This window comes from Dissoconium aciculare (assembly GCF_010015565.1).
Source record: "Dissoconium aciculare CBS 342.82 unplaced genomic scaffold K489scaffold_6, whole genome shotgun sequence".
Classification (NCBI taxonomy): Eukaryota; Fungi; Ascomycota; class Dothideomycetes; order Mycosphaerellales; family Dissoconiaceae; genus Dissoconium; species Dissoconium aciculare.
Window position 1 is genome coordinate 1,367,641 of NW_022984956.1, and position 18,459 is coordinate 1,386,099.

The 18,459-nt window shown below is 53.1% G+C and overlaps 3 protein-coding genes across 3 annotated transcripts; 1 reads left to right on the forward strand and 2 right to left on the reverse strand.

Moving 5' to 3' along the window:
- Positions 1-298: 298 nt before the first annotated feature.
- K489DRAFT_388880 (NAD(P)-binding protein) lies at positions 299-1,588 on the forward strand (the record flags this gene model as incomplete). The annotated part of the gene is made up of 2 exons (XM_033606453.1): positions 299-648; positions 715-1,588. 2 exons carry the CDS (start codon positions 299-301, stop codon positions 1,586-1,588), a joined length of 1,224 nt encoding a protein of 407 aa, XP_033460122.1.
- Positions 1,589-6,837: 5,249 nt separating this feature from the next.
- K489DRAFT_388881 (uncharacterized protein) lies at positions 6,838-11,426 on the reverse strand (the record flags this gene model as incomplete). The annotated part of the gene is made up of 4 exons (XM_033606454.1): positions 6,838-6,935; positions 6,968-8,827; positions 8,855-11,018; positions 11,049-11,426. 4 exons carry the CDS (start codon positions 11,424-11,426, stop codon positions 6,838-6,840), a joined length of 4,500 nt encoding a protein of 1,499 aa, XP_033460123.1.
- Positions 11,427-12,548: 1,122 nt separating this feature from the next.
- On the reverse strand, positions 12,549-16,577 carry K489DRAFT_318733 (P-loop containing nucleoside triphosphate hydrolase protein; the record flags this gene model as incomplete). The annotated part of the gene is made up of 2 exons (XM_033601344.1): positions 12,549-14,482; positions 14,600-16,577. The coding sequence occupies 2 exons, from the start codon at positions 16,575-16,577 to the stop codon at positions 12,549-12,551; spliced, it is 3,912 nt and encodes a 1,303-aa protein (XP_033460124.1).
- Positions 16,578-18,459: the final 1,882 nt, after the last annotated feature.

Sequence of the window (18,459 nt, forward strand, 5' to 3'; positions counted from 1 at the left end):
TCCGCATTGACAATTTTTCGGCCTGTTGGATGACGTTGTCTGGCTGCCCGCCAAACGCGCGTTTTGGGTGAGGTCTACCAGCAACCATTCCATGACTACTCACGTGAGTCGAGGACGAGAGAAAATGAGAATTGTAATAATCGAATATTAACATTTTGATCATCACATCACCCAGTCCTCGCCCTGGAAATACCGTCTCCGCCTGTCTTTAGTAGATGCGCACCACAATTACCAGGAAAGCATCTCATAGTATTGAGCCTGAGCCGGTCTTCTTGAGAACGACATGTCGTGAACAAGAATGCCGTTGCGTCGGCCATCACATCAGTCGCCTGTTGTGTCCATCGATGACCCTCAGCTTCGTCTACCAGCATCCACAGGTCCTCCAGATGAGACCAAGCCAATCATTCCCAAGGTATGGCTGGTATTCGGCGCCACAGGCCATATTGGTCGATCATTGGTGAAGGCAGCATTGAACCACGGCGACAAAGTTACGGCAATCGGTCGCATTGCGGAGAATACTCGGCAACAGATGCAAGGCTGGCATGAAGACTGCATAGGCGATCTCTGCGATGTCAGAATCCGCGATTCGGTCGAGTCTGTCATCCGAGCGAGTGTGTTGCATTGGGGTAGAATTGATATCATCGTCAAGTAAGCTTAGCTGCTTCTATCAACAGCGGTAGATAGCGACGTCGGTCTGACATTTTCACTAAATAGCTGCACTGGTTATGGTGTCATTGGATCGTGTGAAGACCAAGATGACCACGACCTGCGTTCACAGTTCGAGACCAACTTCCTCGGCACACTCAACATCGTGCAGCTTTCACTTCCTTTGTTCCGCGAACAGTCATCTAAGCGGGACGATGTAGATGAGCCCGCTGGACGTTATATTATTTTCTCTTCAACATCGGGAGCTCTCGGCGTTCCAGGCCTCGGGCCATACTGCGCGACAAAGTACGCCACGGAAGGTCTCATCGAAAGCATGCTCTATGAGGTCGACACCTTTGGTATCAAAGCCACTTTAGTGGAGCCCGGTCACATGCGCACCAATGAAGCTAACGGGTTGGATGATGTTGGCATCGATCCCGAGGGTCCGGTTGAGTTGCGCAAATATGGTCATTTTCTCATCAAAGCTCCTTCCGCACCTTACGATTCGCCGACGGCCCCCGCTGGCCATGCACGTCGTCTGGTACAATGGCTGACTGACCGTCAACCGGTGAGCGCTATCAAGTCTGCAGAATTGACGTGGCAGCTTGGCCATTGCCGCTACCCTCCATTACGCTTGCTCCTCGGAACCGTTGCGGTTGAGAGTGTGCGCGATCGCTTGAGAAGTGTGATTGAAGAAATCGAAGACTGGAAGCATCTGCAATTTCCGGAACCCAATGACGTTGGACAGCGTGATGAGGATGACGATGATGTTGACGAAGCTCTTCGGGGCGAAGACGTTATTGGCGAAGACGAGGCTGCATACAAGGATGACAATGACGGCGGCGTTGAGCTCGATGCAGACGACACAATTATGAAGACCAATGAAGATCTCCTACCTATCGATGACACCTGTGATGGACGCTCCTCGTCCGTATTGGGATGATTGATGCTTCAATAGTAAATGGCTCATCCGGTAGTCCTCGTCATAATGGCTCGCAATGCAGACGAGGAAGCATTCGTCTGCGTACTGCAGCACAGAACACGAGCGAAATCAGCAGAAAATTGCTCTTCAGTCATGAAACCATACAAAAGGGAATGCAAGGGTCCCTAGCAGCGTTTCATTTTCGCCAGAACGACAACGCGCGCAAGTGAGCACTTGATCGCGCCAAATTGGTGACAAGGGACTTGATCAACGCAAAGCATGCAATGCGGCCATCGCGAAGTGGAGTCTACGTCACTCAGCTAAAGGTGCGATGTGGACATGAGATAGTCAGCCGAGTACCGACACATGTGCTTTGGAATTGCTTGCATATGATGCAGCTAAGAACTTCGAAGATGCACTCAAGCGAAGACTTGCAGGAACGGCATCTTGGACGCTTCGACTACTTCATTTCCAGTTTCGGGGTCTGACGTAAACAGAACATGCGAGCCTGCAGGCTTATCTTCGCCAGCGCTGTGTGCTGACACACTGTATTCTGCATACCTCGCTGCATGATGCCCGCACTTTTACTCTTCGGATCGGAACTCTCTCCGGACGCCAAGACTGCTTTTGTGCAACAGAGTATTCAGACAAGATAACAATCCGCGTGGGGTACTCCCTGTCATTACCAAGGTTCTCAGGGGTCCATTTGCTCGTCGACAAGAATGCACCCAATGCGAAGGTCCACGTCACAGAGGATGGCTGCATGATGCGAGTAAGTTCATTGCAGCGTGCATGAGACGTACTGGAATACCCCGGACCCCATTCTGGTGTCTCCTTTACTTTGCTTCAGCTGGACAGATCCTCTATGCAAGACTCGATCCACGACTCTAGGCCCAAGCAATAATCTTGAAGCAGTGTCACTGAGTGTCGTTTCAAGTAGATGCATAGTGTTGCGGAGACGTGTGAGGTGGCCTCTTGGCAACGCGAAAACATTTGCTCCAAAGATACCTCTCTCCTCCGCATCCCTATGCTGCTTCTCGTTACAATGCTTCAGCCTCGCGTTGATGTGACATGATTCCCCAAGTATGTGGTATGATAATTTACCGCCACCTATCATGCTGCGAGATTCATATGTGCGAGTGCGATACGCCGACTGTACCCGTTTGGATACGTGTATATATACTTCGGTCGACATGTCTAGCAATGGAGCCATCCTGAACATGGAGTGATCCTACGACCGAGATCCTTGGTCTCATTCCAATCCTCCGTTTTCAGTCGCGATAAGAACACAAACTCTCTCAAGTCGCGCGGTCTCCTCAATCTTACCGCCAAGTTGGATCAAGCCTCATTCATCAAGGCGCAAATAGTCTCCACGGCAGACTAGCGAGCGGTCACAAATCGTAAGTTTAGCAAATCATCCGAGAACATCAAGCGAAGAGAAATCTACTGACCTCCCTCTCCATTGCAAAGTACATCACGAAGGACCATGTGTCGACAAAGAGGTCGAATCATCCATTGGCAGCAATGTGGCCATCGATCGGAGTACGTCCAGCTACACGAAGAAGACAACTGCGGGAAGTGCGGTATTGCCAGGCATCCACCGCTTGTAGAGCAAATATACTATTACCAACCCTGCGCTCCGTGCGTTCAGGCCGGCAAGTACATCATGCCTAAAGACAGGCCGGGTCAGTGGATAGTCAACAAGATTTGGTGGGATAGAGCATTGGGATTTGCTCCTCCGAAGGGGAGTTAAGTCATCTTGCCCGCATGATGCTCGCTCAACGAGCAATCGGGGAGCATATGGAAGTTGTGTTGATGCCAGGGCAGAATCTTGCGTGCATATATTGTTATGATAGGGTGGGAATGCAATTTTTATCGAACGCCAATTGGTTCGCTTTTGCTCGACCGCAGCTTTCCTGACTCTATCCTGCGTCTAGAGAAACGATATAGTGTTCACTTTACAGTATGTTAGACGGCATATACAACGTGAGAATTGTTACTTTTATCCACATTCAGAACACCACATACAGAAGCTGCAAGTTCAAAGTAGATGATACTCGTGACTCGAACTCAGGAATCTGAATAAGTTGTCTGGGATCATTTTGTATGAGACGAGCAGTACAGTGAACATGATGTAAAATTCTATACGCATCCTTACGCTGGACATGAGAGCCTCCAGAGACAAAAGGAACTCCTAATAAACGCCTTCGCTAAATCGCATCGAACCCCGGGCAATCTATATGTGTGATGTTACAATATTAATACAGGACGTTTCTTGTTTTCGTAGTCGCTCTGGACTAAACGGTGGCTTGTTTCAGAAATCCAAGTCTGCAATCGATAAAGGATTTGGAAGCACATTATTTGATATCCCGAAAGAGGATTTACTGGACCGTTGACTTTATTGGCTCAATTGTTGCAGAGCAGACGGGGACGACAGGGCAGTGTGGCCCTTGAAGAAAATGCTTGCGAGCCAAAGTCTAAGAATAAAGTGTCTGGTCGACGTGGTGGTACAATGAAGAGTGAAGATGGGATACCATGCTTGGACTTGCATTTAAATCCGCGATGAGAGGTAAGCAGCACACCCTTGTGCCGCACTTCGCCATAGGCTCTCCTCGGATCGTTTGAGTGAAATAAAAATTGTAAATTCGGTGTCAAAGCCTTTTACCAGTCTTTGCAGTGCTTGTTCATCTGACTGCAGGCTCGCTGCGTAGGGAAATTTGTCGCGTCTTGTAACTCAAATAATCAATCGTGGGTGACAGCTCTACCTGCATGCCGTCGCTGAGTCCATCGCCATCACTTCACTTCTCGTCACGTTGTTCGCGACGAGACCCAATCATCTCTCATTTCTTCTCCTCTTGCCCGAGCCCGGACCCTCATACGGTGGCATCGGGCCCCTCTTGCGATTTTCCTGCGAATAACCTTGCTGCTGCGACTGCAACTGCTGTAAGCCATGGCCCTGATGATGGTTACCTTGCCCCTGTGGCATTCCCGAGAAAGCGTCTTCCCGGCCACGACCTCGTCCTCCACGCTCCTCGTCATTGCGGTACGAAGGCCCAGATCCATCGCCGACACTAACGTGAGTGGAAAGAGGGCCAGGTCCGCTGTTGTTGCTATTGCGGAAGTCGTCGCGGACAGGGCCAGGCCCGTTGTTGATGCCGCCGCCGCCAAGGCGGCCGCTGTTGCGGCGTCCGTCGTCGGAGTTTTGAATGCGTGATGGCCCACGCTCCCAATTTGGTGGTGGTTGACTGGTGAGGTCTGGTCGGCGCTGATTCATATCGGGACCTTCGTTGTTGCCATCTGGTCCACGGCGCGGACGTGGAGAGCCATCTTGCGCATGGCGGTCACGACCGCCTGCTTGCAGACCCGCTTGCGGAGCATTGGAATGGCGGAATGAGGAATTGTCATCCTTGAAAGCACGAGCAGGGTGGCGGTCGTCGCCTCTGTCTCGACGGCGATCACTGCCGCCATTGCCGCTGTCGGATTCCTGCCAATTGTTGGAGGACTTTGCCTGGAAAAGATCTGGTCGATTGCTTGATTGATTAGGAGGTAACTCATCGAGCGACTGTCTGCTCTCGTGCACCTTGTGGCGTCCCATCGACTCATTCGGAGTCTCAGGCGCACCCATGGAAGGCCGACCAGTCGCTGGCGAGAAGGAAGACGCGTTTGCCTGACGAGTAGAGGCGCCCCGGAAGTTGACTCCTTGACTCGACGGCGTGCTCGCAGGAGGCGGTCCGTTGGCGTTGCCACCCGCCCGTCCGGAGCGCCTTGCAGGACCCGAGGGCGGATTCGCGCTGGCGGGGCTCGGTCCTGCCGAGACAGGCCCTGTGCGAGGTGTGGCGCGAGGGCCGGAGGGCGCACCCGTCGTAGGAGAAGCATTGCCTCGGGGACCAATTGGTGCTGTAAAATTGGTCTGAAGAGGTGAAGGCTGGTTGAGCTGCGCCAAGCGGCTAGGATGGACAGGTATGGCAGGTTCTGGAGCAGGTGTGCTCGGGACAGAATTAGGTGCAGACGGTCGATCAAAGTGTGAGATGCTGGGTTGCCGTGAAGGTCCTCCTCGTTGTGGTCCGATGACTTCATCTGCACGATTCAAGGACGTCGGCTGGGCACCACCTCGATGACTGTTATCAGTATTCCGCCCATCTCGTCCATTCGGGCCGGCAGATTGCCTCGGCCCAGAAGGCGCAGTGTCCTGTGGCGGAGGTCCATTCAGTCTACCATAGCTAGATTCCTGGTTGGCACCATGGTCCCTGCCTGCTCGTCCGCGCTTGGGACCTGTCGGCGTGTTGTCATTGTTGGAATCATGATGTGATGGCTGATCGTCCATGAGCTCACGCGGTCGACCATTGCCTGCTCTCGAATCTGCCCGAGGTTGGAAGTTGGCTGACGCAGACCGTTCATCATGCCGTGGCTCGCGCTCTCGTCGTTGGTCCTTTTCGGGATTTCGTCGCGTATTCGCTGGACTGCCGACATCGGCGTTGATTAAGGCAAGTCGTGCTGGATTTACATTGTGCTGCACGTCGACGGATCCTTGCCCCGGCCCACTAGACGAGGAGACTGGACGCGAAGGAGACGGTGCATCAGGCAGTATGACAGAAGAAGGGATGCGAGTGAAGCGTTCTGCAGGCGGCGCACGGTCCGCATTTCGATGGCCAGTATCCATCCGGTCGCGCGAATCAGGCGTGGGCTTGTTGTCAGCATTACCATCTCGGCGCGAATGAGATGCATCGTCGCGAACATGGCGTGCGTCCGCTGCAGAGCGATCGTGCGGGCGCTCGTCGCGAAGATTGCTTCGCCCAGAATGACTCGGTGATCGAGGCCGACTACTTCTTGAAGCCGGCGACTGATCTCGTGAATGAGGACGGGCGTCGTTAGGACGGTCCAGTCGCCCATAACCCTCATCACGAGAGGAGAAACGCGATGCAGGCTTTGCCGGAAGGTCGCGTTCGTTTCTCGGGGTGGAATCTTTTGCGGGCGGCCTTGCTGGAATTGAGGCAGGTGGTTTGGAGTCGGATCGCGGTCCGTTGTGCTGTGGAAGAGATCGGGTATCACCCTGATTCGCAGCATTGCTTAAGTTCGACTCCGCCCTCTTAGTGTCCTTTGCAAAAGCTTGTCCAGATCTGCTATCATCCGATCGGCCCGCCCCCTTTGCATCCTCGTGAATGACGGCAGTAGCCAATTTTTCAATTGTTTTCGTGTCCGGACCATTACTCTTCTTCTCGTCTTCGATCTCTCCATCCTCTCGACCACCAACCACGGACTCCTTTCGGGAATTACCATTGACTCGCGCACCGGAACCCGGCTTGAACTCCGACGCCGAAGCATCCAATTTCGCGCCGTCTGGCTGAATCGACGAACTGCGCCTGGCACCCTTTGCACCGTCCTTACCAGGATCATTCAGACGGAATTTCTGCGGCGTCAGCCAGTTCTTCTCACCACTTTTGAGCGGACCGAGCAATGACATGGCCGCAAGTTTGAGATCCTGGCGGGTGTCCTTGTCGGAGAATTTCTTGACCACCTCGATCATGTTCTTGCCTTGAAAGGAGAGCATCGGAAACACGATGTGCACGGATTTCAACACGATGATTGCGTTGCGCACATGCATGTACTCGTCCGATTCGAAACACGCAGTCAAAGCGCCATAGAGGAAGGTATGAAAATTGAAGAGTAACCGACGGAACTCCTCCCAATCCATGACGTTCTTCGGGTCGCCTTTCTCATCGAATGTCTTGACGAAGCCCGGGAGTTTCTTCTTCGCGCCGAGGGCCTCCTTATCATAGATGGACTTGTCACTGTGCCACCTATGTAGGAGCTTCATCGTCTCACAGATAAATCGGCCGAAGTTTTGTGCCTCGATGGCAGTGTATTGGAACATGAGCGACGCGAGCAACTGTTTCTTGAAGAGCTGACTAAGCAGATGCATAAGACTGAAGCCGGAGGTGCCGTTGTCATGCATCATCTTCAGCATGTGGAAGGAATACTGGGCATCGATTGATGAAAGCATAGCTCGAGGGAGGAAACATTCTTCGAGGAGACCAAGGTGTCGAGCGTCCTTGGCGGCATGTTCTTGCTTCGCGCTTTTCGCGACGATCTTGGGAAACCAATGCTGGTTTTCGCCGTGGTTGCCACTGATACGGCTCCGAACTTGTAAGTATGCGTTGAGGTGTGGTTTGGTCTCGTTCGAAAGCCGGTCGCGGACTTCCTGCAGTGCTCGCTTCTTCCTGTCTCGTTCCTTCAAGGCCACAGCACTCATATCTGAACGGTTCCCGCTGATCTCATTCATTTGGCCATCGATGCGAGCGATTTCCCTCTTATAGCTGTCGGTCGGCACCCACAAATCCGGATGTGCGAGCGTCCAGAAAGTGACGTAGAAAGGAATGCTGACCCGCGCAGCCAATTCAGGAGCAACCTCTGTAAGTCGCTCAATGACCGGCAGCAACACCGGATGCCACGGGCTCTGTGTCGGATTGTTATCCTTTTCCTCATTGATAGAAGTCTCGGTCTTGAGCTCGGGTGCATCTGGGACAGCGCCCTCCTCTGCGCCCTGCATTGCAACATCGTTGGTAGACTCAGCTTTGGCTTGCGCCGCTTTGAGCTTCTTCTCCTCGATCTCGGCCTTCTTCTTCGCTGCATCGGCTTCACTCATGCGATGACGGATCGCCATTCGAGAAATGGACAATGCGATACCAGGCTCGATGCCAAAGTCTCCCACCAATCGTGCGGCTTCTGGAACCAGAGACTCAAACAGATCCGGTTTGAGATTAGTCTTGAGCACTTCGAGATATTGCGCGAAAATGGCATGAATCTTGTCGAGGTTATTGCCCAGGACCTTCAGCGGCATATCGCTCGAGCCGTCGTGATGGGCGTACATTTGTCGTTCCTGCGCGATAGCTACAAGGATTTGTCCTACAAGCTTCGGCTCCGCGAGGGCTTTGATCAAGCGCTTCGCGGACTTGTCTTTGACGTGTCTGGCGTCGGATAATTGTCGCATAATGTGACTCTGCAACTGCTCACCTCCCGCCATAGCGAGCACTTGAGCATCGTTGAACTCGACATCTGATCGAATGCCAGCCATTTCGACGAGGATCTGCTCGATCATCTCGAGATCGGTGGCATTTCCACTGCGGAGCTCAAATGCCAAGTATTGCAGAACAGGTGTGGGGTCGAGGTTGGAATATTTCGTGTAGAGTGAGGCCACGAAATGTGACAGTGCTTGCAACCATGGGCTGGTCAACATTCCATCGGCTTGCTGTCGGTCTCGACCTTGACCACCCATCGAATTGATGAGACACCAAGTCAACACATCGTACGCAAGTGGTGAAAAGAAACGCGTACACTCCACCAAGCTTGGAATCATATTGCTGTAGCTCTCCAGTTGATTAACCATCTCCATCACGACGACTCCTGGCGAGGAAAGAGTCACTTTGGCTAACGCGCGCGATTGTTTCTTGCCCGTGTCATTGGAAACCCGCCGAAGGACGAGGCGGACTTCGGCCTTGTTACGGTCGAATGCACTTCGCATCTCAGGCAGACGAGAAGTCCTTCCAGTGAACCACTCGGCATAGATGCCATAGCGAGTAGCGGTTGGAAAGAAGGCGAGCAGCTCATAGACTTCTTGGCTCAAATGAGGGTTGTGCTTACTCAAGCTCAATGCAGGGACAAGCAGGCGCCTCATCATCTCCAGCCATCGAGCGCGGTTATCTTCTGATTGATCATGCGTCAGGCTAGCCTTTGCCAGCCGCAATAATGTACCGTATAGCTTGACGTTCTGTCCGACCTTCAGACCGAGGAGGCCAAGGAAGGTATTGCAGAGCAAAAATACATCGTCGAGGGTCTGACAAACAGGGATGTTATCGCTCCAGTCAGCATAATAGTGAACATAGGCGATGCCGTCTTCAAGATTGTGCACGTCGTTGTGAAGCCATCGCATCGGCCGCATCTGTTGCCTCGCATTGAATGACAACCGGCCATCGGATTGGGCGACCGTGTCTGCAACCTGTTCGCGTGCTTGATTGAAATCGCCCACACTAGCCAGAGGCTGAGAATCCTTCGCCATCTTGCTCAGCATGTGATTGGCGATGCGATGAAGTAACGGTGTCATTGACGGTTCCACTTCTAGAAGCCATGGGAATCTCCCAATGATATGCAGCGCCTCAGGAAGTGCTCCGATCAAGAGTAAAGCTTTTAGTAACTGTAGTTTCTGGTTCTCCGGCGTCGGAAGGTCGTCGGCAGGTTCCTCTTTCTTATCCTGTCCAGGGGTGGCGCCCCCAGCTCGCTCCTTGTCAGTTCTCGTATTGCGGAGTGCAGGCGCCGTATCGTCTGTGAGTGCAGCAGCCATCGCGAGAGCGTTGACACCCGCAGTTGGCCGATCTTTAGCATCCCGAGCGGCCTTTTCTTTTTCCAGGCGTGTCCGTTCTGCCGGCATTTGCTCGTCGGATGGATGAAGGTGAGGGTAGAGATCTTTTAGTGAGATGAATCCGATTTTGATCAGAAATGCCGCGAGCTTCATAAGATTATCCGGCAGTATGTCTGTCGCATGGCGGGCCGCAGAGGCATAAAAGCGTAATTTGAAGCCCAGCAATTGGGCAGCATCGTAGTTGCCCTGAGGAGGAAGCGTCCGCGTCTCTCGCATGTGCCGCCGTTGCTCTGCTAAGTACAGTCGCTTTTCTGGATTCGATTCTTTGCCTCGCGAATCTAGCTCCACTGGAATATTCTGCTGCAGAACAGGAAGCACGGCTTCGTAATTGATGATGTGCCGACTTCCGAGCTCGAAGAAGGCATCCGTGCCCTTATCGGCGACAGAGCGCCAGAACTTAACATCCCTCGTCGTCCTTAAGATTGAGAGTCGTGAATCTTCGTCCTCGCTTGACGTCACCCGACCTGAGCCGGGCAATGCCCAATCAGGAATTGTGCTGAAGCCTTGATCCTCGAATTGAATGTTGTCAAAAGAATCAGCATCAGGCCACCAAGAACTCGCGCGGTAGAATTTGATGAGGAATGGATAGGCCTTGACCAAGAGATTTGCGCTGACATCCAGGGTGATATCCAAGACACGGCCAACGTCCAAGTCGAAAGCACCAACCAACGCCTTGACTCGCTGGAAGGCATCCTCCGCGATATTTGGGTTGTCGTCTCGTCGGCTGCATGCGTCCTGAACCGTGTTGAAATAATCCGTCACCAGCTTCGCGTATCCCTCACTCTCCTCCCGAAGCAAATTGAAATTTGCTTGTTTGTAAAGGATATTCGTCGATTTCCGGGTGCGCATCTTCTCAAAGGTATCCCGCACCAAGCTGAGTGCTTGCAGGAGAGGAATATCCAGCTCCTGGCGAAAGACCTGAGGATCAATCAAGGTAGCCGCTACGAGCGCGCGGAGTGTAGCATTTTTCTGATACTCCTCATCGAGCAGCGATATGGTGTCGATGAAATGTGATGCGACATCCACATCATCGACTGCCTGCCGCGCAATGATGATCTCCTTTATCACAGCGCCAGCCTGATTGCCCGTCAAACGACCATGTAGACAGCTCTCCGTCAGCTCTTGTAGAACTTCGCTCAAGATCATCTCATCCGCTTCCGCTCCCGCCGCGACAATTGTTTGACTCCCTCCTGTGCTCCATCTCGAGATGACATCGCTGGTGATGTGGTCGTAGCAGTCATGCTTTGGAGGAAAGCTGGATGCTGAAGTAGCAGCGGCCGACTCGGACGCGAAAGTTGCAGGTGACATCCTTGTCGCCGGGCGAGCAGGACTCTCAGTCGGACCATCTTTGGTCGCACCTCGCTCCGGTCGATACGGAGATGGCCTGCTGGATCCATCATCATCCAGGACCTGCCGCTCAGAAGGCCGTTTCCTTTTGGGCGCCATCGTCGATATCGAGGGCGATGGCTGAATGTTGTCGTCTGGGTCGGAGGCGCTCAGAATTCGACCATGTGTCGCCTGAGAACAATCGTGATCGATGGACTCCGCAAGACTGCGCGCCAAAGAGGTTTGAAAATCGCCAGCCTATGCGGCGGCCGCGACTCGTGTAAGTGACGCACCGGTCACCATTCCCGCGCGAATTGCACTCGAAGTTTACTGAAAACCACAGTGATACTCTCAATGACACGGTAGGATGCGAATCGTGATGTCGTCGTTGTCGCGCGAGGTGAATCTTTGAGAAATCCGCATCTCAGGATCGACCCGTCAATTACTGGCGTGGAGCAGACAGGACTGAAGCACGAATCTCCGGTGGTCCGTGCACGCCAACAGCAGCAATCCTACACCTCCAACTGCAGTCGAGGCGGAAAATGACGGAAAATGATGACCATTATTCTATCTCACATTATTTAAAACTCGCAATAATTATTTAAAGGCAGTCATGAATGATGAAGTAGTTTTTGACAAAGTTCCTTTTCATTTTGGTTCGTGACATGGACATATCCAAAAACAAGATCGAGCGCCCATACAGGCCCAGATCATCCACAGTAAATATTGGGTGAATAGACTCGGGTGGGGAACAACAAAATGATGATGAGGATAAGAATGAGAAAAGCACCCCTTCATGTTGCCATGTCAACAAGAGAGGAGTTTAAACAGAGCTCATATCGTCATAGACGTTTCCTGCAGAGAAGCGAAAGGGAGAGAAATCAGAACCTCATTCTCGATGGGTTTCCCGAAGGGGCTAATGCGTAAGAGAGGTTGGTTCTTGCGAGGAAGAGAGTGTGAGAGACATCATATGTGCGTATGTGCAAAGGCCCAAATTTGGGTAAGATGTGGTATCGTGGGTTTCCCGAATTGGGAGGAACCATTGCTGCAAGTGAGAATCAAAAATGAGCAACGAAAAGTGGCAGGAAAGAAAAGCGAAAATTGATAAACGCCAGAGGGGGAAAGATGTCCGTCCCATTCTCCCTAATCCGTGGACGAATTTCACCATAAAACGCCGGTCGCTGAAGATGAGAATTTTTTGCAAGTTGGAAAATCAGAGGTAAGGGGCTCTGCGAATCACGATCATGATGATGCGCCGCCGAGGCTCTGCAGGTTGACGAGCTCATAGTACCGACCACGCTTGGCGAGAAGATCGGTGTGTGTGCCCGACTCGACGACACGGCCGGCGTCAAAGACGAAGATCACATCGGCCTTTTGAATGGTGGACAGACGGTGAGCAACAGCAATAGTCGTACGACCCTTGGCAGCCTTGTCCAGAGCAGCTTGGACAACTTTTTCTGACTCGGAGTCAAGCGCGGAGGTGGCCTCGTCGAGGAGAAGGATCTTGGGGTCGCGGAGGAGAGCACGAGCGATGGCGATACGTTGCTTCTGACCACCCGACAACATGCTACCCTTGTTACCCACGACAGTGTTGAAGGCCTCGGGAAGCGAGAGAATAAATTCGTAGATGTTGGCGTCCTTGCAAGCTTGAATAATGGCCTCCTCGGGTACGTCCTCAGGGCGCTTGTCGGCACCGAGCAGGATGTTGTCGCGAACGGTACCTTGGTATAAGGTAGGTTCCTGCGATACGAGGGCGATGTGGTTACGGTAGTTGGCAACATTGAGGCTGGAGATGTCGTGACCGTCAACCATAACACCTCCCATGACTGGGTCATAGAAGCGTTCGAGAAGGGCGATGGTAGTCGACTTTCCGCAACCGGATGCTCCGACAAGCGCGACGAATTGACCAGGGCGGATAGTGAGGTTCAGACCACGTAGAATTGGCTGCTCAGGGCGAGTCGGGTAACGGAAGTGAACGTCGCGGAACTCGACCAGACCCTTCATGTCACTGATGTGAGTGCCCTCCTTGGACCATGAGTCGATAGTGGGTTGACGCTCGGTGAGAGCCTTGATCTCGACAGCAGCGTGCTTCGCCTTACCCATGTCGGGTGCGAAACTGAACACAGTACCAGCGGACTGGGCGCCGAAGATGACGGCGGAGAAACACAGGAAGAATTCGAACAGGTCGTACTCGTGAGTAGAGATGAGGTTACCACCGTACCAGAAACCCAGAGCAACACAGCAGAACATCAAACTCTGCGAGGCGGCGTAGAGCGAGCTGGAGTTCAAGATGGTAGACAAAGACTTCGCACCTTGGCTGTTGAGTTGGTCGGCGTATAGTTTGAGCACGTCCTCTTCACGTGTCAACGAAGCGACAGTGCGAATTGCAGATGTAGCCTCGCAAGCGAACGAGGCAGATTTCTCATAAGCCTGCTTAGCACGGCCTTGGAAGCGAACCAACATCCAGAAACGGAGGAAACCGCATCCGACAATAACGGGGACGGTGGCAATGCAGACCAAAGCGAGTTTCCAGCCGATAGCGAGTGAGAGGATGAAACCGCCGATGAGGGTAGTGAGGACTTGAAGAATCGTTCCGAGGGTGGTACCGGACATACCAGCGAGATGGGTGGTCTCCGTGCTCAAGAAAGAAGTCAAGGAACCAGCCGAGTTCTCCTCGCGATCGAAGAACTCGACGTCCTGTCGGAGCATGTAACGGAAGGCGCTGTCACGAGCACGGTGGACCAAACGCTCACTGCAGTAGGCAAAGGCGACACCCTGAATGATCAATGCGACGAACTGAACCATGGCCAGCATGAAGAACATCCATGCCCAGAAGCTTGCCTGCTCCTGGAGCTCGGCGTATCGGCTCGGCGGCTCTGCCAATGCAACGATGGACTTGGAGAAAAAGACGGATTGCACAGGTTGAGCGCCACCAGCAATGATGGCGAGGAACAGACCCAACAGCATGTAGGGGATTTCCTGCTTGTTGTATCCACCAATCATCTTCACCAAGGACCAGGTGCTGTATTTCTCGTGGTCGACGCCTTGCTTCTGCAGGTTGGCGAACTCGACGCCGGCAGCTTGTTCCTGGGCCTCAGTCATTTGTAGCAATTCGAGACCAGCGCTGTCATGGCTTCCCTGGTAACCGGGAGTGCCAAAGCTCTTATCCTCGAAAGCTTTGTCGTTGAAGCTGTCAGTCACGGGAGTGTTCCAGCCGTCTTCGGAAGCGGCGATGCTTGTGCGAATTGCTCCACTTCGGCGGGCGAGGCTTCGTCGGTGCAGACTTTGCTGACTGTGTCGGTTCATGAGTCTCGTCTCGATCTCGTCATCCTCGCGCTGCTTCTCTTCCTTCTCCTGAGCAATTCGCTGTGCCTCGACCAAATTGTAGTAGGCACCCTTTTTCCACAGAAGCAATTGATGAGTTCCTTGTTCGACGATTTTACCCTTGGACATGACGACAATGTTATCGGCGTTCTTAATGGTGCTGAGACGGTGTGCAATAACAATAGTGGTTCGGCCTTCGGCAGCCTTGTCAAGTGCAGCTTGCACAACGCCCTCGCTCTTGGTGTCAAGAGCGGAAGTCGCTTCATCAAGGAGAAGAATCTTGGGGTCACTGACGATAGCTCTGGCGATAGCGATACGTTGCTTTTGTCCACCACTGAGCAGGAAACCTCGTTCACCGACATTGGTTTGGTAGCCCTCAGGAAGTTGAGAAATGAAGTCATGGGCGTTCGCCTTGCGGGCAGCGTCCTCGACCAGATTGCGTGTCTCGGTCTCAGACATGCCCTCGTGGCGGGTACCGATAAGACCGTGTCGAATGTTCTCTGCGATTGTGGTGGCGAACAAGGTAGGCTCTTGGGAAACCAGGCTGATCTGCTGTCTGAGCCATCGCAAATTGAGGTCTGACACTTTGACACCATCGAGAAGCACCTCGCCTCCGACGGGATCGTAGAAACGCTCGACAAGGCCGACGATGGTAGACTTTCCGGATCCAGAGGCACCAACAAGAGCTGTTGTCTTACCAGCGGGAACAACAAGATCGACACCATCCATGACCACAACCTCGGGACGCGAAGGGTAGATGTGCTTGACCTTGCGAAGCTCGACTGTACCAGCCAGTTTCTCAAGAACGCGACCCTCGCTGGATGTCGGGTCGAGTGGCGACTGTCGGTCAATAGTGGCGTAGATCTTAGAGGCAGCAGCAACAGCAGTGGTGAAAGCCTGGACATTGGGGGCGACGTTTCCAAGAGCAAACGCGCCGATCATAATGGACAATAAGATGGTGAGGACGTTGGTGAGAGTGGTCTCGCCGCTGACAATGTACTTGGCACCGAGCCAGAAGCACAGCGAGTACGTCAAGAAAACGTACATCATAAGGAAAGCGATCATGCCACCGGTGAAAGCCTTCATGCGGAATCCGGCACGTTCAGCGAGAGTCAAGTGCTTGTCGTACTCCTTGGCCAATTTGTCCTGCGTACCAAAGGCAATGGCATTGCGGATGGAGCTGATGACTTCTTCGGCAACGGTACCACCTTCGGCATATGATGCGAGCGAGTTCTTCTGGAATTTCACAATGAATTGACCAAGAACCGCCATGGTGAGGAAGATGGCGACGATGGTGGAGGAGAGAATGAGAGTGAGTTTCCAGTATTTGTAGTAACCGATGGCGTACGCCGAGATGAAGGTCGCCAATGCGGTCAGCGACAAGCCGACCTTCTCCGAGATACCGTCCTGGATGAGATTGGTGTCGGCAGTGATGCGGGTAGTGATCTCACCAGCTCCAAGCTTGTCGAAATAGCCGATGTTCTGACGGAGGATGCTTTCGAGGTAGCGCTGTCGGATTTTGGCGGTGATGTGCTCACCGGCGTAGATGTAGCCGACGGTACAGATGTAGCTGGTGACAAACTCACCAATAGCGAGGTAAACAAAGTATAGGGTCAACCGGCTGATCTCCGAGCGGAAGACGTCTGGTGTGACAGTTCCGAGGAAAAAGCCTTGGAATTCACCTGCCAGGTTACCAAATACGACTGTCATCAGCGGCATGGCGGCACCCGCAGCGATGGCACAGAATGCGCTGACCCATAGGATGATCATGTCGTTTCGGGTCGCATATCGATATAGCTGACGGTAGGTGACTGTGACGGGCGGGATTTCGAGTTGTCGTCTCAAGATCTCGGCTTCTTCCTCCGGGAGAGCCTTGAATGGATCTTGGTCGTCATCCTGTTCTTTCTCCTCATCCTTCTCGTCATACTGTGGTAGTGGGTCTCTCATTGAGGTGATGGGTGGTAGCGCGGTCAATGCTCCAAAGGAGCTGGCAGATTCGAGTCGTTGTAAGTGTGGCAGCGCGGTCATGGACAGGCGTGCCGAAGAGTCGCGCCAACTCTTTCGTTGGGTCACTGGCGGTGGCCTTAGTGAGTCCTTCCGTGTGGGTAGATTGTTCCGTACAGGCACAGGCAAGGCAGTGGACGCGGCCGGCGGTGGAGGTTTATGTGACTCGCGTTTCTCGGAGTAGACGTCCAGTAAGTCGTCACGCCAGGCCTCCTGCTCGTGGTCGTCATCTTCCTCATCGATGGTTTCACCGTAATCTTTGTTCTTTGAGATGCCACTGACGGGTCGTGGCCGTCGCGGCTGAGACTGCCGTGGAGGAGCCCGACGTGTGTTGTGAGGCCTCCGAAAGGAGTCGGATGGTCTGAGATCCATGACTGTGACACCCGAGCAACGGTGACTGAGGTCGGAGGTGTTAGATGATGATGCAGTGAGGTTGACGAACCGGCAGCATGCTATATTAAAGGTCGGCCGGGATACGGGAGAATTATGACAAACAAGAGAGCGGGAGAGGCAAGGAAAGAGAGAGAGCGTGTGGTAGGTTGTTGGTGTGTGTGTGAGCGAGTGTGAGGTAAGAGTGTGTGTGTGAGGTGCGTGTGTCTCTGATTCTCTCTGGTGGAAAGGAAACCTCGTGGGCGCAGCGAGAGAGACACCCAAACCAAACGACGGCGAGCGATCTGCTCTTCTCTCTGGCTGCAGCAGCGGCGCGATTGGGGGAAGGACCGAGTGCGAGCGATGATTGATGGGTGTGATGAAAGGGTGGAATGAATGAATGCACGGGAGGCTAACAAGACTTGAGCCGGGATTAGTCGCAACGGTCGAGGTGCAGATCGACAACGGCTAAACCATGAACGTGTGGTGACAGCCGAATTGAATCGGCGGGGAAAGCATAAACTCGTCGGAACTGATGACAGAATGGGGAGATCTCTACGACGGTCCTGACTACGGTTTTGGTCGCGTTGCCCATACATGGATGGTATCGCATGTGGAGGTCCTGCAGAATGAAGCATGACAGGTCCAGCCCTGGTGAGGTTCCCGGGAGGCTTCATGTGCTGGAAATACCCTCAAAGGCACTACACACGCGTTTGGCATTGGTGGAGAAGGAGGAGAAGGCGGAGTAGACAATTGCCTGCTGTACTGTGCTGTGCCGTCCTGTACTTGCGCATGTTGGTGCCCACTTGGAGAGCTGTCAGCCGTGTGCATGTCGATACCAGGCTGCATACAGGTTTATTCCTCCGTTGCGCAGTCGATCATCACCACACTAAGCGCATTCTACACCTCAATAGCTACATATCGTGCAGCTGGAATAGATAGTCTACCCCAACCATTGCAACGTGGGCATGTGGCCCAGCTGCATCTCGAGCAGGCGGGCATCAACACCGCCCAGAGGAGGCGATATCGAAGGATAAGGTCCACATACGACCTCAATAGTTACAGATCTTCGCGTTTAGGACGAGGATGGGCGCATAAGACCCCTCATCATGCTTACAGGACACACCAATACGATGGACAGAAGTGTGTATGAACCGACACACGGGACGAGGTTTTGCCGGCCCATGATGTCTCTTCCCTCGCCATTCGATCTATTATCGGAATACGTCTAAGATGCAGAGAGGGTCTTACACAGAGTGAAGGCCTGGATTTCGGGTTCAGTCGGTATTTCTCAGAGACAGGCATCCGATCCCTTCATTTTTGAATAGATGAGAAAGCCGTGCGTGAGATTTGATGAATAATGAACGAGGTGAGGTGATCTGTGATGACGATGGAGCGTGCATCTCAGACAGAGTTCAAGGGACGCGCGCTGTTTAACATCTGGACACACGATGAT